At 37.6% G+C, this 27,760-nt stretch overlaps 2 protein-coding genes across 8 annotated transcripts in view; one reads left to right on the forward strand and one right to left on the reverse strand.

Moving 5' to 3' along the window:
• Positions 1-22: 22 nt before the first annotated feature.
• On the reverse strand, positions 23-27,707 carry SLC30A4 (solute carrier family 30 member 4). 2 transcript variants are annotated; one of them, XM_067745802.1, is made up of 8 exons: positions 27,587-27,707; positions 26,587-27,091; positions 18,565-18,711; positions 5,876-6,029; positions 4,231-4,432; positions 3,412-3,517; positions 2,493-2,627; positions 23-1,877 (listed from the first exon to the last, which is right to left on the reverse strand). In XM_067745802.1, exons 2-8 carry the CDS (start codon positions 26,975-26,977, stop codon positions 1,723-1,725), a joined length of 1,290 nt encoding a protein of 429 aa, XP_067601903.1. In that variant the 5' UTR covers positions 26,978-27,091; positions 27,587-27,707; the 3' UTR covers positions 23-1,722. The 2 variants fall into 2 exon arrangements, with proteins under 2 accessions (XP_067601903.1, XP_067601893.1); XM_067745792.1 differs by lacking the exon at positions 27,587-27,707 and adding an exon at positions 27,202-27,389.
• BLOC1S6 (biogenesis of lysosomal organelles complex 1 subunit 6) overlaps positions 27,435-27,760 on the forward strand; it is a 53,017-nt gene continuing 52,691 nt past the window's right edge. For 5 of the 6 annotated variants that reach the window (XM_067745816.1, XM_067745826.1, XM_067745844.1 and 2 more), the window contains exon 1: positions 27,435-27,637. The gene's annotated coding sequence lies outside the window, so the exon portion shown is untranslated. Of the gene's footprint in view, positions 27,672-27,760 lie in introns of all 6 variants that reach the window. The other variant, XM_067745834.1, reaches the window with a different exon arrangement.

Genomic DNA, 27,760 nt, shown 5'->3' on the forward strand with positions numbered 1-27,760 from the left:
ATTCAATTCAACAGACACTGGGTTTTATTAGGAGCCATTAATCCTCATCAACCCTTTTATTGGATACCATCAACTCAATAAATTTTTAGGTAAATCTAGGTTTTATCTTAGGTTTATCACATAGTGAGTTTCTTGGTAGGAAGATGAAATCTGTTTCCTATTCTTCATTTATATCAGAAGTCAACTGCATGCCCACCTGGGATTTCAGTTCACAACTTGTCTAGTACACTCTACTCTGATTCTGAGGAGTCAAAGAACCATATCCATTCTTCGGATAAGAAACCGTTCCTCTTGAAAATGGATTTCTAATGTGCATAAAGATAATCTCAAAACCAACAGTTGCAAAATGAAACATGAATATTCACAGCTGCCTCTTTAACACAACTGTTACCAATTAGTTGCATTTGCTCTGAAAACTTTTATGCTTAGCCTCCCTACAACACAGATTTCATGTCCATCCCCATTCCCCTGCTTTAAAAAACACACACACAAGGTCAAAATCCCTTGAAAATTTTGTTTTCTCAGAGTAATATCTTGTCCCAATCCCTCTGGGAGTTTCTGTTAAGGTATTATTATTGGAAAAACTTCAAAATTACATCCTAGGGTTTCTGGATTCCATGGAGAATCCCTAATTCATATCATCCAGCCAAAATTCTCTGGAGGAATGTGGTTAATCTACACATGAGAGGTGAAGGGCACACTGAACCTTAGCTTCCCAGAGTTTTACCCTGAAAGGGCTCACACAGATTAACTGGTATGGAAGCAGGAAGGAAGCAAGGTACCAAGCAAACTTTCTGTACAAAAGGTAAAGCAGTTCTTAAAAGGACAGAGGATCATTGTTTACCTTTTGCAGTCTCTTGCTGTTCTTAAAATAATTCCATGAACAACAAGTGATTTCGGGAAGACTTAAATCTGAAACTCTACACCCCATCCTCACTCCCATATTTTGTTTTAAATTATCATATAGTAATTTGAGTTTATGATTAACTTCTGCTATTCAGAATAATATTGAAAATAATTTCCTAAACAATTTAATGACAGTGACCACAATATGTAAAGATTGGGTTCTGATAAGGTTACAAATAACCAAAAATGCTAACTTTGAGATTCAAAACCCTGTAACATCTGGAAAAAACTGATTACAAATTGTTAACAGTAAGATTAAGACTTATTTGTGAAATCAAACATTTCTGAAACTCTAGGAATACATGCTTATTCCACTCTCTGGATAATTAGTAGTACTTGCTGAAATCTGCTGAGAAATAATTTTGGTAAAAAGAGAGCTGGGTGTCAAATTCCAGAAGCTGGGTTCGAGATTACATAATAAAAAAATTCAGTTTTCCAGCACTGGCTTGATATAAAATGGCCTTTAAAAAGGATTTTTAAATGCAAATACTGAATTCTTGTTGCTTCCTTTAAGACATGTACTGTCATAATTAATGAAGTACGGTCTCGGATTGTCTTCTATGAGGTATCTGTAGAGTCATGTCTCATTCTGTAAACAGTGTTTTAGAAACATCTTCATCTGAAAATCATGGTGAAGTCTCATTTTGCCATTAAACAGAAAGTAGCACTGTCAGGCTAGAGTGACTGTTTTGAGAGACCGGTGCTTGATACTGACACAGCTGTCAGGGGTTCCATTTCTCATTTAGGTGTGCATTTATTGCTCTTACATCTATGACTGCAGGATAAATAAGGCGGTAGTCTCCAAAATGTATACAATTAGGGACTGGAACTCTGACAGTTTGCACAAGTTCTGTCCACTTCTTGCCTATAGCTCTGAAGCTGAATAGTACATTTATACATGCCAAACGTGTTCAATAATAAATGCTTTGCTTTGGACTGTACTTCCTCCCATTTAGATGAACTTCCAGGAACTGCAAGGTCAAGAAAATATCATTACTATTCATTGTATACAGTTACACATTAGCGAACAAGACAAAGGGCAAAAACAATCTTATTATACTGTGAACAGATTTTTATTAGTTTGATTTTTACCCTCTTGAAGCTATTCTGTTAGAGAAGTATTTCAGTTTACAAAGCCAGAATGACTTCTCATTATTCCAATCTCTCTATTCCACTCTTGGGTAGAGAAAAAATACTAGACATCAATTACAAGTCTTTCATCTTTTGTAGTTTTTAAAATAAACCATATACATGTATTATTTTGATAAAAAAATAAAAAGCTGTGAAATGATTTAAAGAAATAAAAACATAGAGTTTAGCTTTTCTTATATAGAAAAAACATGGTAAATATACTTTGTGCCTTTTATCTGAAGGGAAAAAATCAATTTGTAATATCTCATCAAAGAGATAGAAAATTATTGCTCTGCCAACAATAAATTGACCTCAACTCACGTTCTGAAGAGCCTCACCCTTCCCTTAAAACATATCTTTCCATCAGAAAAGTCTTCCTATTTAATCATAAGCACAGATGTTTAATTCCAAAGATAGAAGTCCACCAACCCCAGCATTCACCGTCAGCAACATACTTAGCTGTATGTGTACTGTGGCAGTAGGTTTTCCTGAAGTGAGAGACCAGATATTTAAATCTTCCACTGAATATACATCTTCTATTTTCATCAAAGCTTCTTTGATATAGTCTACATTCAAATGGCTTGGTACACCTATTCAGAATGTATCATTTATAAGTAAAGGTTATTTTGAGAAAACATTTATATATTACTAATAGGACATTTTTTTTTAAAAAAGAAACCAAATGGCTTTACCAAATTCAGTTTAAATGAACACTTTAAAATATATTAAAACTTTAAGATAAACTATGCACACATATAGCAGGATATATACAAGAGGTTAATAAATACTTAGAAAATGTTCATTCTCACTAAAAAGAAATGTCACTCAAACCAGATGACTTCATCTAATAAACAAGTTAGGATAGACAAAAAAGAAAAACGAACATACAATAAAGATAAACCTACTTCTGAGAACTTATAGTTAAATGCTTATACTTAATATCAGTAAGGCAGGGATGCTGGAAATAGAATAGCAAGTTAAATGGGAATTACAGACTTAATAAATAAATTATTAAACATAACTGTATTAAGAATCATGAGCTGCATTCTTGTCCTAGGTCCACAGTTGATTAGCAGCATGACCTTAATGAAGTTATGTTACCTCGCTGAGCCTCAATTTTCTTGTTGGTAAATGGGAATAATAATGTCTGCCTTGCCTACTTTTCTTGGCTATTATAAGGATCAAATGGGTAATAGATGGGAGAGTGCATTGACTCTCACATGTTTTTTACATGTAAGGTGGTATTATAGACTAATAAGTATCAGTAAAAAGAAAGACATGGCTCCTACCCTGGAGTACTCCTGCCCCTCACCAACAGCCCCAATCTGATTTAGGGAAATAATAAACCCACAGTGGCGATACTAGAGATCTTACCTTCTAGTATTATAACTACTGTGTCCCATACGATTCGAAAGGTTGTAAAAGCCACAAGTAATGAAAACACATATGTACAGATGGGATCAGCAATCTTGTATTCTGGCTGAAAAATGACAGATCAAAATTGCATGATTAAATACAGACAGTCATAAAACAGTCTGTAAAGCAAAGTAAGGCATACTCTGTCCCCTGTTCTTTAGCAGGACTGGAGCACATCTTTAAAACTTGGATAATGCCAATTGAGAAACGTCTTCACTCTTTCCTAGACTGTTTAAATGCCTTTCTTTGTGAAACCTATTGTATTTCCAGAAGTTTAGTCATTTGTTCCACTGTTTTCCTCTGTGCTTTCTCTAAATCTTCCACCCAGAACCATAGACTAACAGAGCTGGAAGGAGTTTTAGCAGCCATCCATCTGGTCTAAGCCCCTCATATTAAAGAGGAGGGAGCCAAGTTTAGAGTTGAGGAACCTGCTCAAGGTCAAAGCATTAAAGGCAGAGCCAAGACTAGAACTCAGATCTCTGGATTTCCAGAGCACTCCAGTGCACATTCCAGTACCTAGCAGTTGAGTGACAAGGCTTAGAATTGAGTTCTTCAGTGAAGGCACCACCAAAGCCAACAGATAAGTTACCCCGTGAGGTTGATACTATTGTGTTTGGTGCTAATAAAAGAGATATACTGATAGTTCAAGTATGCTTGCATAATGCAAAATGAATAGGACTGGCACAGGTGTCTCGTATACTGATAAGACAGTCACCTTTAGTTTTAATGTTGAAATTAAATATATATTTTAAAATAAAATACTAGCAATCATGTTACCTTGAATCGTATGATGTATGCAGCTATTAGCACACCAACACTCTGTACCAGATCCCCCAAGGCATGTACAAATGCAGCTCTCACTGCCAAGCTATCCTGCCCATGGTTCTGTCCACATCTAGAACCTGTGGTAGGAGAATTTGAAGGCAGGGAGTGGGAATGGGCATGATGGTGACCAGATTGGTTCAATAGCAACCCCATTCTGTTAAAAATAAAAGAAAAGATTATTATTCTTCCTAATATTATTGACAGAAATATTTGTTACTAATCAGACACTAATTCATTTAATAAATATTTGAGCACCTATTATGTATCAGGTACTGTTCTAGGTGTTGGGGTTAAAACAGTGATGTCAGACATATCCCTATCCCTATGGAACTTATGTTCTAGTAGAGAGGGCAGAGAATTAACAAATAAATACATAATGTACTGGTGGGCAACGCGAATGCTTTGAAGAAAAGTAAAGCATTGCAAGGAGGTGGAGAGTGATGGGGAGTGATCAGAAAAGGCCTCACTAAGATTCTGAGTAGAGACTCGAATGAAGTCCGGAAGCAAATGGTGGTGGAAGAGTGTTCTAGGCAGAAGGAACACCAGGGCGAAGGCCCTAAGATGAAAATGTGCTGTATGTGTATGTGCTTAAAAAAGCAAGACAGCCATGGTGGCTAGAATAAAGTGAGCAAGAGTGTTGGGAGATGAGTTGGAGGGGTGGCTATGGTAAAAACTTTTGATTTTATTCTAAGTATTAATGGAGGCCACTAGCACAGGGATTGGCAAACCATTGTCTGTAGACCATAGTTGGCTCACTGCCTGTTTTTATAAGTTTTTTTTTTTTGTAAATAAAGTATTATTGGAACACAGCCATGCTCATTTGTTTACATACTGAATGTGGGTGCTTTTGTTCTGTAGCCGCAAAGTTAAGTAGCTGCCAAAGAGGCTGTATGGCTCTCAAAGCCTAAAATATTTATTATCTGACCCTTTACATAAAAAGTTTACTGACCCCTGGTCCAAATGATTAGGTATGTAACTTAAAGATTTTGTAGTTTTTAGGAAAAAAAGTTGGTAGTTACAAAAAAATCTTATTAAAATAAAAATATTATAAAAGTTAAAAAAACTTTGTCCTACTTAAATTCCTGATTGTTAGGCAAACTTCAGTATACCTGAGCAAACCCATGAGAAATTTGTAATTCCAATAGTGTTTTATTAACATTTAGAAGAAAAATTAATGTACTACATAACTTTAAAATACATTAAAATATCACTGCAGGCTACTGAATGCATACATAATAGTCTCTAAGTTCACAGTACTTGAAAATATTAATGTGAAAACAATATAGAGTATATGATACTATAATGGTGGATACATGTCATTATAAATTTGTCCAAACTCATAGAATGAGTTTAACACCAAGAGAGAACCTTCAAGTGAACTATGGACTCTGTGCTATAATGATGTGTCAGTGTAGGCTCATGGTTTGTAACAACTGTACCACTCTGGTGGGGGATATGATAACCGGGGAGGCTATGCATTTGGGGGGGGGCAGGGTATATATGGGAAAGCTCTGTGCCTTCCGCACAAGTTTGCTTTGAATCTAAAACTGCTTTAAAAAATAAAGCATATTAAAATTTTTTAAAAAATAGAGCTTACATCATATTAACTGCAACTCCAACAGCTGCGGTAATGAGCATTATATCTCCATTTATTTCATATTTCATATGGATAGTTCTTTGGACAGCTTCATACAGGAGGAATCCCATAAGTATATACACCAACAGCACACTAATCATAGCTGACAATACCTCTGGAGGGAAAAATATAAAAAATAAATACATTTGCAGAATGGTCATTATACTTTATATATACGAAATACTGTACAATCTCTTACTTATATCTTCTTTCCTCTAAGGAGATAAAAGCACTACATTATTTTTGTCATATTATTCTTCCTACTTAAAAAGTGATTAGTAGTTTGCTTTGCATCCTCCACTAATTCACTCCCACCACTCCCCGCCTTCTCCTCATCTCTTTAGTGTCAAATTATGTATATTTACAGACTATACACATGATAAAAAAATGAAAAAACTGAGAATAAAATTTGTAACATACTTGACCACAGGCTAATTTCCCCATAGACGAGTATACTTACAAATCAATAAAAAAGTGAACAACCCATAAGAAAAATGGGTAAAGGACACAAGTAGTAATACACAGAAAATAAACAGAAATGGCCAATTTATCAAAATCAATCATAATACAAGAAATTCAAGTAAGAATTCCTTTTTGCCCCTTACTAAATTGGCAAAGATTAAAAAGTTTGATAACAGCCATAGTTAGCAAGGATATACTGGTGGAAGTATAAAACAACTATCTTTTTGGAGAGCAGTTAGTAAAACTAATAAAATTTTAAAATGCATATATTCCTTATATTTTAAAAATCTATCCAGTAGAAACACATCCAAATGTATGCAAAGGTATCTACAAGGTTTTTTACTGTAGCTTTGTCTGTAGTATAAAAAAAGATCTGGAGACATCTTAAATGCCCTCCAATGAGGAACTTAATGGATAAATTATGGTATATACATATAATGGGATACCATAGAGTCATATATATAAATATGTATTTTTAAAAAATTAAAGTATAGTTGATTTACAATATCATGTTAGTTTCAGGTGTACAGTAGAGTGATATATATATATTCCTCTTCAGATTCTCTTCCCTTATAGGCTATTACAAAATATTGAGTATAGTTCCCTGTGCTATACAGTAGGTCCTTGTTGGTTCATTTATATTAAAAAAAAAGAAAAAAAATCAGGCAAATTGATAATCACAAGAAAGACAGATGAGAAAATGTTATACCTGAGAAGTGAGACTAAGAGTTTGGGGAATTTATTTTTCACTTTATTCTTTTTGGTAACGCTTGAAAAGTTTTAAGTTTTTACTATAAACACATTTACCTTTAGACTAAAGAAAAACAAACCCATATTTTAAGGCATGTATGAATGCACTTTGACTCAGGATTTCCTTTTCCAGGAGTGATATACACACTCTTGCCAACTGAGCTGCACATGTGCAAAATGAGGTATGTTATGAAGCTATTTATCAAACATTGTATATAATAGCAAACAAGTGAAAACAATTTAAAAAAAGTGATTAGTAGGGGCCTTGTAACATGGAATACTATGCAGCTTGGAAAAAAACATTAGGCTGTTTATGTTCTGATAAGGAGTCATCTTCAAAATAACAGTGTTATGTGAAAAAAGAAAAGTATACAACAGTATGGTATGTTAGCATTTGTGCAAAAAGAAGAAAGAGAATATATAAATAATGATCTGTACATGTAAACTCTGGAAGAATATACAAAATACTGATAAAAACTGATTATGAGGAAAATGGGTGGCTAGGAGACAGGGATGACTTTGCACTATATATGCTTTTATACCATGTGAGTTTTCTACCATGTGAGTATGAAGTAGAAATAATTTTATATGTTTTCAAAATAATAAAAATAGGGCAATGTACATTTTAAAATAATTATTATATAAAACTAGTGTTGACACTCAAAACAATAATAGCAAGAAAATACACAAATTTTTTTTCTTTAAAGAAACCAGATATTAAACTTTTAAGTGTTAAAAGTTAAAACAATCTGGAAAATTGTTATCTGGGTCAACTCATTGCTCAAAGGTTAAAGGCAGTTCAAGTATATTGGACTATGATCATTTTTATTCCACCTCATAAATTGCAACACAGAAAAACTATCTAGCAGTAAAAAGTTTTTTCCCAAAGACATTTCATTAATGTAGCCAAAACCCTAATAAAATTCTGTGCATCAACAGGTACTGGAATAAGACAAAAAACATACAACTCCTATTCAAAACCATGATTCATGTATTCCTGATATACTAATTATCGTACTTCATAGGAGACACAGGCTTGAAGAAGACAGAGAAAAAACCCCAACTGAAATATACAAAGCTGTGGAGAGACTACCATATCAAGTCTAGACTCTAAGCCCCTAAGGATATAACCAAGTTACATTCCACATCACATTTACTGTAGCATTCAGCAGAAAGTTTGGCATGTAACATGTACTCATATATTTGTGGATGGATCTGTAGACTGAAGTTAGTTAGGCTGAGCAAGGGAAGAGAAAGGGGTATATATACAATTCAGAAGGTAAAGCTAAATATGAACAATAATTATTTACTAAATCCCCCAAAACAAGAATAGGTTAAAAGAAAAGAATTAAACCAAATAGGGACTTCCCTGGTGGCGCGGTGGTTAAGAATCCGCCTGCCAATGCAGGAGACACGGGTTGGAGCCCTGGTCGGGGAAGATCCCAAATGCCGTGGAGCGACTAAGCCCATGTGCCACAACTGCTGAGCCTGCGCTCTAGAGCCCGTGAACCACAACTACTGAGCCCACGTGCCACAACTACTGAGTCTGTGCGCCTAGAGCCTGTGCTCTGCAACAAAGAGAAACCACAGCAATGAGAAGCCCGCGCACCGCAACAGAGTAGCCCCCGCCTGCGGCAAATAGAGAAAGCCCGTGTGCAGTAACGAAGACACAACGCAGCCAAAAAAAACACATAAATAAATTAAAAAGAAAAAGAAGCCAAATATAAGACTGAAAACACATGGAATTTCTTGTCTTAAGTTATAACTGCTGATGGCAACATATACATATATAAATAATATAAAGAAAGAAGAAATAATTTAAAAATTTTGAACTATAAAATCTCATGTACTAACGGTAGGCTCCTCATTTTACTCGTGAAGAAAGAGAACTTTAATTCTCTTTAATATTGGTATGTAAAAAATATCAATCCTTCTCAAACTCTTCTGAGAAAAAAAAAGAGAACTCTAACCCTGTGTCAAGCTTGAAGCTAGCTAGCAGTTAGGACACCAAAGTTTTAAAGGTGCCTTAATCAAATTTTTAATATGAAATTATAAAGCAATATACTTCATAAAGATTAACAGCTATACAAGTTAATGACAGAGAGATGTGACTGCTTATGAAAATCTAAAACCAATAATTAAAAATTTCAAAACCCCTTGTAATTAGGTTGGCCATACTTTCCAGTTTTCCCAGATAGTTCCAAGTTATGCCTGTTATCCTGGCATAATTGTTAAAAGTGTCCCATTTAACTCTCAAAAGTGTCCTAGTTTGGATGATAAGATATATTGTTACCCTAGTAGGTCTGCCAGATAACATAGCGGATGCCCAGTTAAATCTTCATTTCAGATAAACAACTAATTTTTTCCATATAAGTATGTCCCCTGCAATATTTCAGACATACTGTCATCCTGAGAGAGAGAGAGAGAGAGAGCAGGCTAAATCTGGCAACACCCACATCCCAGTGATAGTTTTCCTAAACACTGAAAATGATCTTTTTGTGAACCCTCAGATAAGGCAAAACCACATTCAAAATAAAGTAAAATGAAAGTCAAACTAAAGCATAAACAAAGCTCTTGACAAGGAGGATTCCCACCCTTTGAAGGCCCTAGGTCCCTGCAGCTGAAAACTGTTTTCCACCACACAGTTTTCACCCATGTAAGTAGCACAAAGGATCCTAATGCCTGCCCCTAGTTAAGAGTAATGGAATTCAACTGATTCCTAGAAATTCCCAAAATGACATATTAGGATATTGTTATTAAAGATATGCCTTATTCAGCAATTAATAGGAATATGCCTCATATCTAGTTTCCCTGGTGAAAAGCAAAGACATTCATCTGTTATTTTTTTATTCTAATGACCTGTCAAAATGTCTTCTAAACAGAATACTGATAAATGCAAAAGCAAAAACCTCAAAATTTTAAGTAGATTTTTAGGGCTGAGATTTATAATTGAGAAGTATAAGGTACAGTAATACCATATAGCTAAAATTCCTAATAGTAGTTGTATGATCATTCTGATAAAATGAACAAAAAGCTCTTTCACTGTGAATAAATTAAACTTTGGTGAAATATCATGAGTAGAACTAATTAGTGTTTGAATTTTTTTCATAGTATTTTAAATATGATGGAATGCAGATAAATATAGGCAGGATTTTTTTTCTCCCACAACATTTAAGAGAGAAGGAAGCTTTCAATCAACAACCAAATTATGACTTGCTCCAGTCTTCTCATTCTTGCCCTGTTGCCCTGGGCTGGTATCTGGTCACACAACATAAAGTAAAATTTTTCAAGATGAAAGGAGTGCACGACAGGTGGATTTTTCATTTTCTAAAGGAGACCCAGGAACTTCCATAAATGAAACGCTGGATTTCTGTGAAAGTTACTACCCTATTCATTTTGGACAAACTTGACTAAATGGAAATTTAGCATAAATGAAAAACTCTTGAAATAGATTTTTATGGAAATTCTAGAAACCTATTATTATAGTAGTTCTAACATATTTTGCTATTTTATTCTACACACAAATAATTATATCACTCCACCTGGCTGAACTGTAGCATTGGAGGATGGAGTAAGATGAATGAATATGTGTTTTTTGTTATAACATCACTTGGGTCTTTTTTTTCAGCTGAAATATAAACAAATGTTTATAGTCAATGATATAATAAAGACCAAAATATACCGTGAATTTCACATACAGAGAATAAACAGTTTTGATTTGAATGGCTAATAAATAGTAAGAGCAAAAATTAAATGGGAGAAAACACAGATGATTATCAAGTTTTGATAGGATAAAATATGAAAAATGTTTATTGCACATTTTAACACATCTATAAATTGCCAAAACTAGAGGTTTTCAAGGTTCACATGAAGAATATTGAGTCCTTCTCTGACATCCTGTTATTCTCCATCATAGTACCTTATTCTTTCTCTTCACAGCATTTAATACAATTTATGATTATGTTGTGCTTATGTACATATTTACTGCCTGTCTCCCCACCTTATAACATTACTCATTCATTCAACAGGTAACTTTTGAGCACCTACTCAGTGTATGAGTAATAATCTGCTTCAACTATGTAAACCACACTCAACTCAAGCATATTTGCTTTTTAACGAGTGCTGCCTAGATGTACTGGCCTATCATAACTGTTATCTTTGCTAATGCTATGATGCCAATAATGTATATTTCCCTTAAATTATATTACACTTGTCTTTCTGTTGCCTCATAGTAAACATCTAAAGTTCAGGTTTCAGAGGTCTATAAAAATGAATAGGGAAGGAAAGTGGAGACATAGTCTGTCTTCTACTTTCTTTTTGCTATTTCTCTTTTCTACATTCTTCTAAAAGCAGATAGGAAGGAGAAAAGAAGGAAATCAGTGGGCTGTACTGGATTTGCCTAGGACCTCCAAACTATTGATAGTATTTTAATTTCACCTCATCCACAGATGAGGATGCACTCAGGATAAAGACATCATGTAGGATTTCAGGGGCCCACTGTTGCCACCAGAATGCTAAGCTAAACTGCAAAGTTTGTCTTTGGATCCTCTCACCTCCTACTCTGAATCACCTCCTGTTTCCTGCCTTCATACCATTCCCTATAGCCCACACCCAAGGTGCCCAGTGTGCTCAAGTTGACTTTTGGCTATCCAGTGTTGACCACCTCACTCATGTCTTACTCCTGCCTCAGTAAAAATTCCCATTTCTAGCATGTACCTATTCTTTTCCTATAGATGTTCATGTGATATGAAATAACTCTAAGATGTGAATATAATAGGAATAACTCTTGTCAGGGGTGGGAGGAAGTTGTTAAAATGAATCACTAGGGAGAAGCATTGTGGGGCTTTTTTTTGCTGCACGTATGGGGGAAGAGATTTTTTAGCTGAATACTTTCTGTTCCTTTAGTAAGTATCAGGAGAAAAATAACAAACTACGTAGAACTAGCATTATAACCATCTACCTACCTCAGGACAACCATCATCTAGTCATATCTGCCAAGGTCTTTGTTCAGTAGAATGACACACTGCTACTAAAGATCCCTGCACTGTCACTTCATTATTAACCTAGGCTGATGATTTTATTACCAAAGTAAATCTCGCTTTTTATTTCAAATACAGACAACTCTGCTTACTATGGTCCTTTCACATGGTCACTATCTTTATCTAATCCATGCAGTCTCTTCAGCCCAAGAACTGGAATAGTCATATAAATAAAGTCAATTACACTCATAATCCACAGAGAAAGATAAAAGTAGAAAGCAAGCAAGGGATTGGGCTGTTCTCTTTAGAAGAGCATGTCCCCTGAGACATAGGATATTCTTCCTAAGGATTTGTGGGATTTCTCCTACAGTGTGGCTTCATGAAGTTCTAAGTTTTAGTAGCTTCCAGAATAAGAAGACATACCCAAAGTCAAATAAATCCAGGCATTTAAAAATAACTCACATATAGTTCCTACCCTGCTCTCCCTCTTCCCACAAAAGAGCTGCCATTGTAGCTCAGTGTAGTGTGATAAAGAAAGAAGAAAAAGAAAAACCTTGAATGATTTTACACAATCTCTGAGTTCACATGAAGGAAAGAAAGTACCAACAGAATGGACCTGACTCCTGGGACAATGAGTTTGGCTTACCCCTCAAATCTAAAACTACCTTTCTCTCGCCTTGACTGAATGATTTTTGCTAAAATAAATTTTGTTATATTGTCCCAAATGTTACCAAAGACCTGAGTTAAAAAGCACATCTTTAAAAATTGTTATTTAATCATCAGGGTGAATCATCTTATTCTCCTCCTACCTAGCTGAGACAGTTTTGCTAAAAGGATAAGAATTCCGATTAGGGGGAGGGGGGAAGGCAGGTAGTTTTGGAGCATGGAGCATTTTGAGAGATATAAAAAGTCTGGGTAAGATGATAAACTGGCAGGTAGAAGAGGGAAGGAAAAGAAGACTGGAACTAACTTTTACTGAGAATTTACTCTGTGCCAGGTACCATGTTAGGAACTTATACATTATCATCCGTATTTTACAGTAAAAACCCATACTTAGATTAAATCATTCTTCCAAAGGTCATACAGCTAGTAAAAGTGCAGATCTCAGATGTGAACCAAAGACAATTTAACCACAAAACTCTAAAAGAGGTTAAGTACCAAAACAAATAGGATCAGCCCCTGACTGAGATAAGAAGAAATTCCCTTCTGACTAGTTTCTTAATTGGTCCAAAGGACCTATAAGCCAGGCTATATAACCCAGCTTTGTTACAGATCAAATAATTTTTTATAGTTTGTGAGCATAAACAGATTCAGAATTACAGATAAATGTTTTCAAGTCCCAAATATTTTTGTCCCAAAATTTCAAAAATACTCCTACTCTCAGTTTAGAAATTGGTTTAATTTAACCCAAACACAAATGATTTGTGGATCATGAGCTATACTAGATTATCTGTTTCAGTTTTCATAACCATATTTAATCAGCTTGAATACGCAACAATTTGATTAATGATATCTTATACAGCACTTATTAGTGCCAGACCCATGGAGTTTAATATTTTCTGTTCCTGTCCCTACTTAATTCATGGTCTAGAAGGAGACATTGTTTCATAAAAATATCTATAAAAATGTGATAAATGCTATTAGGCATGTATAAAGTGTTATGAGAAAACAAAAAGAAAATTTAGGGTATGGTACTACTGTTATCTGACTCTCATTCACAGACACACACCTCCAGGATGCTGCCTTTGCATAAGAAAGTGTGGCAGGGAGCGGGATATGAACATATATGTGTATTTCCTTATACTTTCAAAAGGAAATGCTGGAAGGACAGGCCAGAAACTAATTAAAATGATTGCTAATTAGGAGTGGGGCAGGAGGATGGGTTGGAGGGGACAGAATGAAAGCGAGGCTTCTCTGAGTAAATCTTTTCTTTTAAAAAATAATTTTTGACTTTTGTGACATGTTTTACAGATTTACAAAATAAATCAACAAAGAAAAAACCAACTCCTGTCCTACCACCCATGCCATTAAAACAAAGCAAATTCAACAACACAGTAATAAACCAGAAGTTTCTTAGGGGGGATTCCTTCTGCAGTGTTCTTTAAGACCTGAATTCCCAAGTCTTGGTAGTAGAGGTCATAAGAGGCACACTATCTAAATGTGTCCAATGTAAACAAACGTTTCCCTACAGAACTTAGAGAGATTACTCGTGAGGTGGTGGAATTTTACAGCACACAAGGACAGCCACTGCTTTGGTTTATAGCTTTATTCAATTCTACATATCTTTGTTGTCTTTTTAATCCTCCCCACATCATAAGTTTTTCTTCCATTACTTCAAAGAGCAGGATAAGTGAAATAAGTCTTATCTAGATATATCCTTATAAGCTTTTGTAATACAAAGAAGAAAAAGAAGATCCCAAAAAGGCCCTGCTAGTGTGAGGATGTGATTCCCTCCCTAGCTCTGGAAAATACCTGTCTACATCTTAACAATTCTCTTCCTTTTATTTTTTAGATGACTTAAAAAATTTTAGATAAAATTCAAATAACAAAATTCACCACTTTAACAATTTTGAAGTGGACAAATTCAGTGGCTTTTAGTATACGCACAGGCTGTGCAACAATTACCACTATCTAATTCCAGAACACGCTCATCATCCCCAAAAAGAAACCCTGTACCCCTTAAGCAGTCACTCCCTTTTATTTTGTAAGTCTCTTTTTCTGAGATTCTTAATAATACAACTTTGGACCTCCCAGATTATTCTTTTATAGTTTTAAACTTTTTCTTCCTGTTTTTATTTTTTTGTTCTGTATTCTGGGAGACCTTTTTTTTTTAACTATTTAAAAAAATTTATTGAAGTATAGTTGATTTACAATGTTGTGTTAATTTCTTCTGTAGAGCAAAGTGACTCAGTTATACATATTTATATGTTCTTTTTCATATTCTTTTCCATTATGGTTTGACAGGATATTGAACATAGTATAGAGTAGGACCTTGTTTATCCATCCTATATATAATAGTTTGCCTCTGCTAATCCCAAACTCCCATTCCATCCCTCCCCTACCCCTCCTCCCCCTTGGCAACCACAACTCTGTTCTCTATATCTGTAGGTGTGTTTTTGTTTCATGGATATGTTGATTTGTATCGTATTTTAGATTCCACATATAAGTGATATCATATGGTATTTGTCTTTCTGGGAGACTTTCTTTTTTTAAAAATAAATTTATTTATTTATTTATTTATGGCTGCGTTGGGTCTTTGTTGCTGTGGGTGGGCTTTCTCTAATTGCGTTGAGCAGGGGCTACTCTTCATTGTGGTGTGCGGGCTTCTTATTGCGGTGGCTTCTCTTGTTATGGAACACAGGCTCTAGGTGCATGGGCTTCAGTAGTTGTGGCTCATGGGCTCAGTAGTTGTGGCTCACGGGCTCTAGAGCACAGGCTCAGTAGTTGTGGCGTATGGGCTTAGTTGCTCCGTGGAACGTGGGATCTTCCTGGACCAGGGCTCGAACCCGTGTCCCCTGCTGGCAGGTGAATTCTTAACCACTGTGCCATCAGGGAAGTCCGAGACTTTCTTGATTATATTTTCTAGTCCTTCTATCGAAAAAAACTTTTAAAAAATTTTAGTGATATTTCAATTTCAAAGAGCTTTTTCTGTATGTTTCTTTTTCAAAACATTTTACTGTTTTATTATTCTGGGTATATTAATAAGATAATTGAAAACATTTTCTTCTGTTTCCTAAGTCACCTCTCTTTCCTGTACGACAAATTTTTGTCTGTTTGTTTGTTTTTTAACTTTCTTTCATGCTGCTGGTTTTTCCCATTTTCTGAAAGATCCTTGGGTGTCCGTTCACATTTAGGGTAATAGGATAGGGAAACTGTCCTTTGCAAAAGGGAAATGCTGGAAGGATAAGCCATAACTATTTAAAATGGTTACTAATAAGGGGTGTAGAGCAGGGAAGACTAAGACAAGTGTATTACTTTAGTGTGAGTATGTGGGGAACCAAACTAGAAGGCTGGAGAACCCTGAATTCTAGTATGAAAACGAATTATTTTGGAGCATCAACATTCACACTAAAAGCCTCAGCTTTCTCCGAACATTTGATTCAATTTCCTTCTGGAAGAACTATGTGGTGTTTACATGGGGGAAAATGCGGACCGCCTGAGTGGAGGTGGCGGTGGGAGGAAGGTAGGGACACAGTGGACTAGTGGGAGTAGTCTCTTATTTGCAGTCATTCAATTAGTCTTGTTTTCAGCCCCAATTCTCACTTCTGCCATCTCTGTCCCTGAGTCTTCTTTGGAGTTCTGTTGGGCTGGTCCAGTTCTACCCTAGCGTTCTCCAGGCTGTCGCTTCTTGGCTTGTTTCTTTCTTCAACCCACTCCCATCTACTTTCCAACTTCCAGAAATTTCTGAAAATGTCTTGTTGATTGATGACTCAACCATTTGCTTCTCTGTGTTGATTTGGTACCTTTTATTTCAATGGACTCTCAAATGCTGACCTCTAGTCCACCATCTTGAAGTAGTATTTTTAAGGAAAGGGAAAAATTTGACTTTCTATAGAAATGTACAGAAATACAATAGGACCAGTCAGTTCTATTTTCTTTCATCTTTTCATAGTACTTGTTATCTATGACTATCTAGATAAACACTAAGTACTTCTCTGATATTTAATAGAATTTTCATGATTATGGGTTCTTAACTTATCATTTGTAGAACTTTCTATGTTCTGGTATTGCATGTTTCTGGGGGAGAATTCCACTGTTTTCATTAGAATTCCAAGGGGTCTATAACCTAAAATGAATGCACTCTCTCAAATAGTGTTAGAAGGTAAAAATCCCCATTCCACGATGCTAGTTTGAGTTTCGCTCTTAAATTGCAGGTGTTTAAATCACACAAAAATATTAAAGTTTAAGAATAATTTTGAAGTTTTTTAAAAACCCCAAGGCAATCAGTAAACAAATGGATGTATAATGTGTCAGCCAGAAGTGGGAGTTTTTTTTAGGAACACATCCAAATGCATTATGTGTTATTCAGTTGCTTAACAAATAACGGAAAGGCCTCACTCAGGGCTTTACTGCTCTTGTACAGCAGCTGAGGGTGCTAAGAAATGGGGATGCCAGATAAGTTCCCAAACTTACGACCTGGATAGCTACTTGGAATACAGCCATTCAGGTAAAATGTCAAGTTTTACACTAGAAGACCCAGCTACTAAATTATAGGAGACCTAGATGTTGAGTTAAGATTAGGCTAAAAAGTAACAAAGAAGGGGAGGAACTGAATGGAATATTAGCCAAGAGTGTCATTGTCTACACAAAATAAAACTACAAGATGTTAATTCTGGTTCTTTAAGACAGGTTTTGCTGAAGCTGCCTAAATCAATTTTTGGGTTCTAAGCAAAAAATTGGTCATATGGCACTTCATATACTAATTCAGGTAATTGTTTTATATGTATTTTGACAGTAAGTAAAAATTTAAAAAAACACTAACATGGCAAGAAGAGTTGTGTGGATAACAATGTATGATTTTAACCTCTCTTAATTAAATATTAATATTTGTTCAAAATAGGAAAATATAAATATGTGTGCATTGTGAAAGAAAAAAAATTCAATGACACTTATTAAAACATGGTAAAGAAGACTTTAATACAGTTGGGGGGAAGCTATCAAGATTGGTATAGGGAAGCCTTGTTGAAAACAGGCCAGGGTGATGAGACATCACCTGGGAATAACCCATCAAATATTGAGAGTGGAGGTTCTGTTAAATTGGTTTGGCAGGGTTCTTCCTAAAACTAGATTTAACGAGGAAGTACAGAGATGGGCTTGGGAGACAGCTCAGGAGACTGACAAACGTTTGGTCAAGCAAAGAATCTTTGTTAGCATTTACAGTTAATGGCCACAATGAAGGTCAGCCATACAGTATGTTATACATATTATAGTAGTGCCTAAAACCTGGGTTATAAGTCGCTTTGGTTGGAATACCTTAAGAGAAAGAAAAGCTAATGCTCATTGATGAATTAAATCCATGTGGTTTTGCTTGGTTCGATAAACTGAAGGTAAACTTTTTTCTGTTAACACCTTCAGGACACAAGGAACAACACTTGAAGATTAATGTTTACCACATAATTTTTTTTTTTTTGGCCGCACTATGCGCCATGTGGGATGTGAGGTCTTAGTTCCCCAACCAGGGATCGAACTCATGACTCCTGCAATGGAAGTGTGGAGTCTTAACTGCTGGATTGCCAGGAAAGTCCCTGATTACCGTGTAATTTTATATGTGTAAACTATTTAGCTGACTGAACTGCATGTACCCTGGAAGATATATATCTGAATGAATCTTATTTGTCTATTTTCATTTGCTTTGTTCAAACAGACTATCATCAGAAAGATTTCAGTTAATCAAAGGTTATAGTTCATTGTGGTTTTACTATAAAATTTTATAAACCAAAGAAACGCCCAATTACCTACCTAAGCGATGAAATCCAAAGGTGAATCTTTTGGTTGGTGATTTTGAAGACAGCCACAAAGCAAGCAGGGTCAGTATGATGGCACTTAGGTCAGTTAACATATGAAGTGCATCTGTCATGATTGCTAGGCTATTTGCAATGTATCCACCTTAGAGTAAGGGTGACAGGAAAGAAGGAATAAGTTAATTAAAATAATAAACATAAGCAATCAAACCAAAAATATGCAGCATCCTACAAAACATGAACTTCTAACTAAAGTTAACTAAATACTTATCCTACTGCAATTAAGTCAAGGTATCCTGAAATTTTATGCAAAACATTAACTATGCATATTTTTCTAATGGTGAAGATGTCCATTTCCAGGAACAGATTCTCTGAGGAGTAAATGACCTTAAAAAATTTAAGAGCCATTAAATGGGGGCTGACACAAAGAGAAGTTTTGTGTGTTTAGCAATACAGTTTTTACTCAACCTACTAATTCTACTATTAGACAGTGAAATTAATAACCACCATATCTAAATATTACAATAAAGCTGAATAAAAGGTAGGTATTCACTTGTTTGGGAGGGTTTGAACATAAACTGAAGAAATTTCACAAAATGTTCATTAGTTCAAAACAAAAGATAAAAATTAACTGATTCTCTTTGGTATAAACAGCAATGTCTCCTAATAGAGGGATAAAAGATGGTATTTAGAATACAATTTTTATATTAGCTTTCCAGTATTATGTATTATTATACATAATAATAATGTGTATATTTCATATATGTGGGTGTGTATATGTATTTTATATGTGTGTATATATATATACATAATAATATATATATGTGTACATATATACATATATATGTACTTATTTATGACCATTATGGTCAACCAATTTTCCTAGCACCATAGAATAAGTTTTTATAATATAATACAGGGTATTCAAACTTTTATGTATATCAGAATCACCTGGAAGTTTTGTTAAACTATAGACTTCTTGACCCCACTCCCAGAATTTCTAATTCAGTAGGTCTAGATGAGGCCTGAGAATTTACATTTCTAACATGTTCCCAGGTGATGCTGATGCTTCTGGTCTTGTAACCACACTGAGAAATACTGTTATAATGTATAGCAGAACTTCATGATCAGGACGTTGTGACACATAAGTGTGCTGAGATGTTGATTCCCCTATTCCTGGGATGTGTATGCAGAGTCAAGAGCAGCAGGAGAACTGGGGCTGGTGATCTTGTAGTCACATCCATTTACTCCAGCCAGTGTGCTCTATAGAAATATCATTTTTTATGTATTCCCTTACATGAAAAAGCTGGAATCACTGACAGAAAATACAGCTTGGCAGTTAATAACATGGGGCTTTGAAATCTCAGAGACTGAGCAAGTTACTTACCATTTTTGAGGTTCAGTTTACTCATCTATAAAATAAGGATAATACCCTAAAGCCACACTGTGCAATAAAACTGAGATGATGGAAATGTTCTATCTGCGCTGGCCAATGGAGCAGCAACTAGTCACAGGTGGCTTTTGAGAATTTGAAATACGGCTAGTGCAACTAAGGAATTGAATTTATTTAATTTTTGTTAACCTAAAGAGCCACATGTGATGATCACCAGCAAAAACAGCAGAGTAAGGACCTATGAAAATCATCTCCTCCATAAAAGCCATAAGAACATGGGCAAAAATTGTCCAAATCAGCATTCTGAAAACTATGGAAATTAAACAAAGGCTGATACAGGTAGCATTTATTCAAGGAAAAAGGCTGAATCTTGGTAAGAAGCTCACTAGCTCTGTGGCACTTTAACTTGCCTTATACCCAATCTCCCCCTCTTCAGTTCTATGGTAGCCTTGAAAACTAACAAGCAGCAACCACAGTGAAAACCTCAGCCTGGCAGCCACTGCAAGGAATAGGATGGCATTAGAGCTCCTTAAAAGCTCCATTGCGGGCTTCCCTGGTGGTGCAGTGGTTGAGAGTCTGCCTACCGATGCAGGGGACATGGGTTTGTGCCCTGGTCCGGGAAGATCCCACATGCCGCGGAGCGGCTGGGCCCGTGAGCCATGGCCACTGAGCCTGCACGTCCAGAGCCTGTGCTCTGCAACGGGAGAGGCCACATGAGAGGCCCGTGTACAGCAAAAAAAAAAAAAAAAAACAAAACTCCATTGCCAGGAAATTGTCATTATTTGACCTGTCTGGTGGTTCCCTGGGAGACTATACTTGCAAGGCTCTTTTTATTTGACTTGACTTGGAGCTTGGCCCTGGTGCAAACCTCGGTCAGTGTTTGTCAAAAACAATCAGAGGCAATTGTTTAACACAGCAGCTGCCTGAAGCAATAATAAGTGTGTATCATGTGTTCTGAAATTTTACAATGATGTACCTGGTGTGGGATTATTTTCATCCAATTTGGGCTTTTATTGACTCTTTTTTTAAAATTTATTTATTTTATTTATTTTTTGGCCGCGTTGGGTCTGCGTTGCTGTGCACGGGCTTTCTCTAGATGCAGAGTGGGGGCTACGCTTCGTTGTAGTGCACAGGCTTCTCATTGAGGTGGCTTCTCTTGATGCAGAGCACAGGCTCTAGGTGTGCGGGCTTCAGTTGTGGTGAACAGGCTCAGTAGTTGTGGCTTGTGGGCTCTAGAGCACAGGCTCAAGAGTTGTGGTGCATGGGTTTAGTTGCTCTGTGGCATGGGCTCAAACCTGTGTCCCTGGCATTGGCAGGTGGATTCTTAACCACTGCGCCACCAGGGAAGCCCTATTGACTCTTTCTATCTGGAATTGTATACCCTTCAGTTCTGGGGAAATTTCTTTTTCTTTTTTTTTGGAAAGGATTCTCCTTTTTTTTTTTTGCGGTAAGGATTCTCCTTTTTTTAAAAAAAAATACTTGGTTGTGCTAGGTCTTAGTTGCGGCAGGCGGACTCCTTAGTTGCGGCATGTGGGCTTCTTAGTTGTGGCATGCGAACTCTTAGTTGCAACATGCATGTGGGATCTAGTTCCCTGACCAGGGATCAAACCTGGGGCCCTGCATTGGGAGTGTGGAGTCTTAACCACTGTGCCACCAGGGAAGTCCCTGGGGAAATTTCTTAAACTGTGTTGTTGATAACTTCTTTCCTTCTGCTTTCTCTATTCCCCAGACTCCTATTATTTGGAATTTGAACTAATATACTAATTTTCTTGCCTTTTTTCTCCCATTATCTTCTCTTTTTGCTATATTCTGTGAGAGGTGACCTTAATTCACCTTCTAATTTGTTTGGAGTTAAAATTTTAAATGTTTGTATTAGGGCTTCCCTGGTGGCTCAGTGGTTGAGAGTCCACCTGCCAATGCAGGGGACACGGGTTCGTGCCCCAGTCTGGGAAGATCCCACATGCCGCAGAGCGGCTGGGCCCGTGAGCCATGGCCGCTGAGCCTGCGCGTCCGGAGCCTGTGCTCCGCAACGGGAGAGACCACAACAGAGAGAGGCCCGCATACTGCAAAAAAAAAAAAAAAAAAAAAAAGTTTGTATTATTCAAAAGCTCTATTTTCTACTCTGAATTTCTTTTAAAAAGTAGCCTATTCTAGTTTCATGGATTCATGATCTTATTTTATCTCTGTGGATACTTATTGTATTATTATACTATTATATCTGACTGGCTCTTAAACAGGTTTTAATGAACTTTCCTTATTTTAGCCTTCCTCTTTAACCACACTTATAGGGGTACCTGGTACAACCAATTCTGGGCCTGCTTAGGATTCTCTAGTGTAGTTCTCAAGTGTAGTCCTCAGGGTCAGCAGTATCAGCATCTCCTGGGAACTTGTTAGAAAATCCTCAGGCCCTACCCTACCCCAGACCTACTTAATTAGAAACTCTGGTCCAGCAATTTGTTTTTTAATAAGTTGTCTAGGTGTTTCTGATGCATTAGTGTAAACTAGATTGGTTCTTGGCTTTCCCCACTGCTTGTTTAGGAGTTGGCTTTCTTGGGTCAAGTCAGTTACCTCTTTTACCTGATTCCTTTCTAGTTTGTGTTGCTAGAGTCTCCTCTCAGGTTTTCCCCACCTGTGTGGATATATATATATGTGTATATGTGTGTGTATGTGTGTGTGTGTTTGTGTATTTTAAATCCTTTTATTGTAGTTTAAGAGAGTACAACTAGATGCATGAGTTCATTTGCCATCTTTACCTGGAAGTCTATTTGCATTCATTCTTTAAGTTTTTTCATTCCCAATAAAATGCAGCTGTTAAAACAATCAATAACTGTTACTAAATCCAGAGGATATTTTAGTTCTCATCTTATCAGGCCTCTCAGCAGCTTATTCCATTTTGCAATACTCTTTTCTTCAGTTCTGGGATACCCATTTGCCTTCTGCCTGACTTCTAAAGTTGTAGTTCCTCAAAGCTGGGGCTCTCTAGATAATTTTTTCTATTGCTATGGCATTACATACTGTTTCTCTCTCTGCCTTGACCTCCCTTCTGAATGACAGACTTATATGTAACAGCTCACTAGACATCTTTGTCTATTTCACATACATATGATACTTAACATGCCTAAAACAACCCTTGAGCCCATGCTTAAATCCTGCTCTGTATTTTCTCCCTGGTTCATAACTGACATACATTCCCATATGCTCAGCTGCTTAGGTAAGAAATTTCAGAATCATTCCTGATACTGCTCTCCCATCAACTCTCACATTCAAACCATTAGCCATTTTGCCATTGTTACCTCTAGAATGTTTCTCAATCAGTACATTTTTCTCCATCCACTCCAGTTCAAGCCATAATCATTTCTTGTCTGGACCTCTGCAAAAGTATACTTGCTTCCACTCTTGTACCCTCCAATCCACTCTCCATATGAGTCAGAGTAATCTTTTAAAAAGATAAATCCCATCAGGTCAATCTCCACTCCAAAGCAGTCACTGGCTCCCCGTTGTACTTAGAATTAAAGACTAAACTCATTTAATATGGTCTCTCAGGACCTCCCTGGTCTGGTCCACCTGTCTCTTTCCCTTTTACTTACTACATTCTGGCCAAACTGGTCTTCTTTTTAGATCCTCTTAAAGAATTGAAGGTTTTAGGAGTTTTGAACTTGCTGTTCTCTTTGGTCGAAAACATCTTCCTCCATTCCCTTTGCTCAAATTACTTCTAATATTCTTTTTTTTTTGGTTTAACTGTATGTGGCTCATACATAAACCATGTCCTGCTGGACATGTCTAAACTATGTCTTATAGTATCTTGTTCTTTTTCTTCACAGTACTTAAGGCCATTTGAATTTTAAATTTATTTGTGTGTTTATTAATACCTGTGTCCTCCACTACAGGAAGATATAATGTCCTCCAAACATTAGATTAAGTGTTTTAGATAGTAGGGAGCATAAGTTTTGTTCTCCATTGTATATAGCAAGTACTTAAAAAATACTTGCTGAATTGATCTTGCCTAAGGTCTCAGAGCAAATCCAAGATTCAAAATCAAGTTTCCCCTTTCAGATCTTTAAAATACTTCACTTTAAAATTACTCCATACTTCCTACATAAGATGCTTTATTTCTAAGTGCTTTCGACACACTTTAATAAATGCTCTACTGTATACAATTTAATTCTATGTAACATTCTGAATAATATTGTTAATGTCTATTCTAAGTACTAGCATCTCTACAGTGTTTAACAAAAGATTTTCATATTTGAAAATAAAGTTAGTATTTGAAAGGAAATACTTATTGTAGCTTTCACAAAACATCATTTACCAAGTAAGAGATTTAAATAATGCTAAGTCAGGACAATTATATCTTAGTAATTTTTATAGGTGTAAACTCTAATTTTAAGGGGGAAATTGTGATTAATGTGATTTTAACTTCAAATATTAACTTCAAGAATCACTAAGTCTGAATGACTCAATATTCTAACTGGGAATTTGGGCAAGTCATTGACTCTTTTTTTAAAAAAAATAGATTTATTTATTTATTTTTGGCTGCATTGGGTCTTCGTTGCTGCACGCGGGCTTTCTCTAGTTGTGGCGAGCGGGCTTCTCATTGCGGTGGCTTCTCTTGTTGCGGAGCACAGGCCCTAGGTGTAGGGGCTTCAGTAGTTGTGGCTCACGGGCTCTAGAGCACAGGCTCAGTAGTCGTGGCGCACGGGCTTAGCTGCTCCGCAGCATGTGGGATCTTCCCGGACCAGGGCTTGAACCCATGTTCCCTGCATTGTCAGGTGGATTCCCAACCACTGAGCCACCAGAAAGCCCCAAGTCATTGACTCTTAATCTGCTGACCATGCCTTATCTGATCTGTTTCACTTCTGTCTTTAATTTCTTCATAGCTTAAACATTTATAATTCTCTAACAGCAATTATTAATTAATTAAACAAAATTTTATTGAGTGTTTACTCTGTGCTAGTCATTGTGCTAGGTGCTGGTAATTCAGCTTATATTTCAATGGACACTGATATTAAACAAGTGAATATACAAACAAGATAATCTCAGGTGCTGAGGGCTTTTAAAGCTGGGGAAGGAACAGGGGAGAAGGGAGGTTGACTTTAGGCAGTTGGAAAGGTCTCTAAGAGGTATCTTTTGTGATGAGACACGAATGACAAGAAGGCAGCCAAGAGAAGATCTGGGAAAAGGCAGTCCATATAAAGCAGTGCTTTTCAAATTGCAGGCTGTGACCCACTTGTAGACCATGAAATTAATTAAGTGGGCTGGGACCATAATTGAAAAAACAGTAGAACACAGCACATGAAGTAAAATTTTTGTTTTAGTTATTCATATATTTATACAAATGTATATGTGTGTGTACATACATACATACGTATGCATGCATGCCTACACGGGTCACAATGTTAAGTGTATTTCTTACTATAGTGAACTCAAAAAAGTTTGAAAGCCAGAGGTAGAGAGACCACTCAGTCTGAAGGTCTTATGGGCAGGAAAACAGCTTTGTGAGTCATAGGGAGAAAGAAGGCCAGCATGGCTGAAGTGAGCACTGGCGAGAAGTGGTATGAAAAGAGGTAGGAAATGTATATAATTTTCCTGCACATAACCTCCAGCCAGCATCTTAAATCTGGACTGCCACCTTTGTTCTTGTCATGGTTCATCATTAAGAGAACACAGGAGGGAATTCCCCGGCGGTCCAGTGGTTAGGACTCTGCATTTTCACTGCTGAGGGGCCGGGTTCAGTCCCTGATCCGGGAACTAGGATCCCAGAAGCCACACGGTGTGGCCAAAAAAAAAAAGAACACAGGAGAATAATCTCCCTGCTTTAATGTCACTTTCTCAATTGTCACTAAAAGAAGTTAGCAGTTACATTAATGTGACTCTGAAATTAATATCTAAACTGAGCATGTATTTTATAGTAAGACTGCATTACTTGAATAATTAAAAATGAAAAATAAAACCAAGTTCTATAAAACCCAGGGGAGCCTTCTGGCCTTCAGATCCTCCTTATAAAGAAAAATGGTGAGGTCAGTTAGCATTATTTAGCTTTGCAAATTTCTTGAATATAAACACAAAAGGAAATAGTAAGAGACCACTTAATTCAAATGTAGAGGGAAAAAAATCAAGACAACGGGACTGTAGATGTAGCTTTTCAATTACCCACTTAAGTGTCCTCATAATTTATTAATATTTAACCTCTGGGTCCTCTGATCTCTTAAAAAAGAAAAAGGTGGAGCAGGTGTTCAGTAAGGTCCCTTCATACTGTAAAATTTTATGATTCTAAATAATTGTAGAATCATTTACTATTTAAAATGTTGCAAAAATTAACCTGGTGTTTTATCAGATTTTTTGTTTAAAGAGGAAGTTACAGGATATATAATGAAGATAATGTCCTTAACTTTACAGTAGATGACACAGTGTTTGGAGAATCAGAAGAAAAGGTCAGAGTTATCTTTGGAAGTTTGTTGTACCCAGGTTGATCTGCACTTTGGAACCGTGAGGCCTTTTCACATCAGTATATTGATAAATAACAAGCTTCCTAAAAAGAAAGTTTAAACGCCAAGTTATGTGTAACTACAGCTTGACAAAGACTCTCCAGGCAAGGTAAATGGAAAGTGAGTTGGCAACACAACTCACCTACAAGTTCTCCAATCATGAAAAGCAAGTAAAGAACGGCAGCAATGGTCAATCTGGTTTTCACCTTTCTCTGCGTCAGCAACTCTCTCTGTTTGCTGCAGTTGTCACAGGGGTCCACCTTCAAACTCAGCTGACTGTTGCTCAAAGGTAAGTCCTGGTCCAGCAAGGAATCATCGTCGGCCTGGAGGGCCGGGTGCGCCCCGTTAACAGGCCTTTCCGGGGTTTCAGAACCATCGTCGGCCACCACAACTCGAAGTTTGTTAAATCGAGAAAGCCCCTCATCCCCCACCTCGTCCGAGAAGTCAAAGGCGCTGGTGTCATTTAAAAACAGCGGCGCATCGTCCTTCCTCAGCAGAGATTTGAGGCGCTTCCACACGCCGGATCCGGCCATGGCAGAGGCTGTGCGGCCGCGGCGCCGAACGGCTCGGTGCAGGCGGACGGCCGGCGGCTCCTACTTCACCCGAGTGCCAGTTCCCGATGGCACTGCCGCGCGTCCCTCCCCATCCTGTAGAAAACGAAACTCATTATAAATTAAAAGCGCCCCAACAAAGCCCACAAGTTCCGAAGCCCGGGGCAGCGGGGGAGCCGGGGCTCCGAAAGGGGGGAGCGCTCTACCTGGGGCGCCGCCGCGGTGCCGCAGCTCATCTCTCCGCCCCCGGCCGGCTCGGCGGGGCCGGCACGCACAGCTCGGCCCGGGGCTGCGGGGCAGCGGGGCCGTCCTCGCGCCTGCGGCGCCCACGACTCCAGGCCGGCTCCCCGGGTCTGGTCTGACAGGTTCGAGGTCGGGCGCCCGCGGCCGCCGCCCCTCCCAGCCCTGCGCGAGGCCGCGCGCGTGCGCCGGAGCAGCCGCGGGCGAGGCGCGCGAGGGAGGAGTCGGCACGAGGACACGCAGGCCCTGCGCGCTGAGCAGGGGCGCCCGCGAAGGACGGGATAGGGGCGCCCCTCGTCCCGCTCCTGGATGCGGATCCCGCGGGCCCGCCTCTGCCCGGGGGACACTCACAGGCGAAGCCCCAGTCTCCCGCGCGGCCCTTCCACTTCCCGAGGCTGAGAGGTATGAGCGGATGGAGCTGGAGTCCGCGGGTTAAGTGGGTAGATTCGAGCGGTCCCGCCCACCCGGGGCTGGGCGTTGCTGCCGGGAGTTCGCTCCACCGAAGGAGGGCCTAGAGAATCCTGG

Source organism: Pseudorca crassidens, chromosome 1, assembly GCF_039906515.1.
Source record: "Pseudorca crassidens isolate mPseCra1 chromosome 1, mPseCra1.hap1, whole genome shotgun sequence".
In the NCBI taxonomy this organism is placed as follows: domain Eukaryota; kingdom Metazoa; phylum Chordata; class Mammalia; order Artiodactyla; family Delphinidae; genus Pseudorca; species Pseudorca crassidens.

Bases quoted from the DNA above. Each gene is read 5' to 3' on its own strand.
- SLC30A4 (XM_067745802.1), bottom strand. From the start codon at position 26,977: ATGGCCGGATCCGGCGTGTGGAAGCGCCTCAAATCTCTGCTGAGGAAG. The intron at 4,433-5,875 runs GTAAGCTCTATT...TATTTTTAACAG, and splicing joins GGAGTTGCAGTTAATATGAT to AATGGGGTTGCTATTGAACC. The intron at 2,628-3,411 runs GTAAGATCTCTA...CATTCTGAATAG, and splicing joins AGTAGTTATAATACTAGAAG to GTGTACCAAGCCATTTGAAT.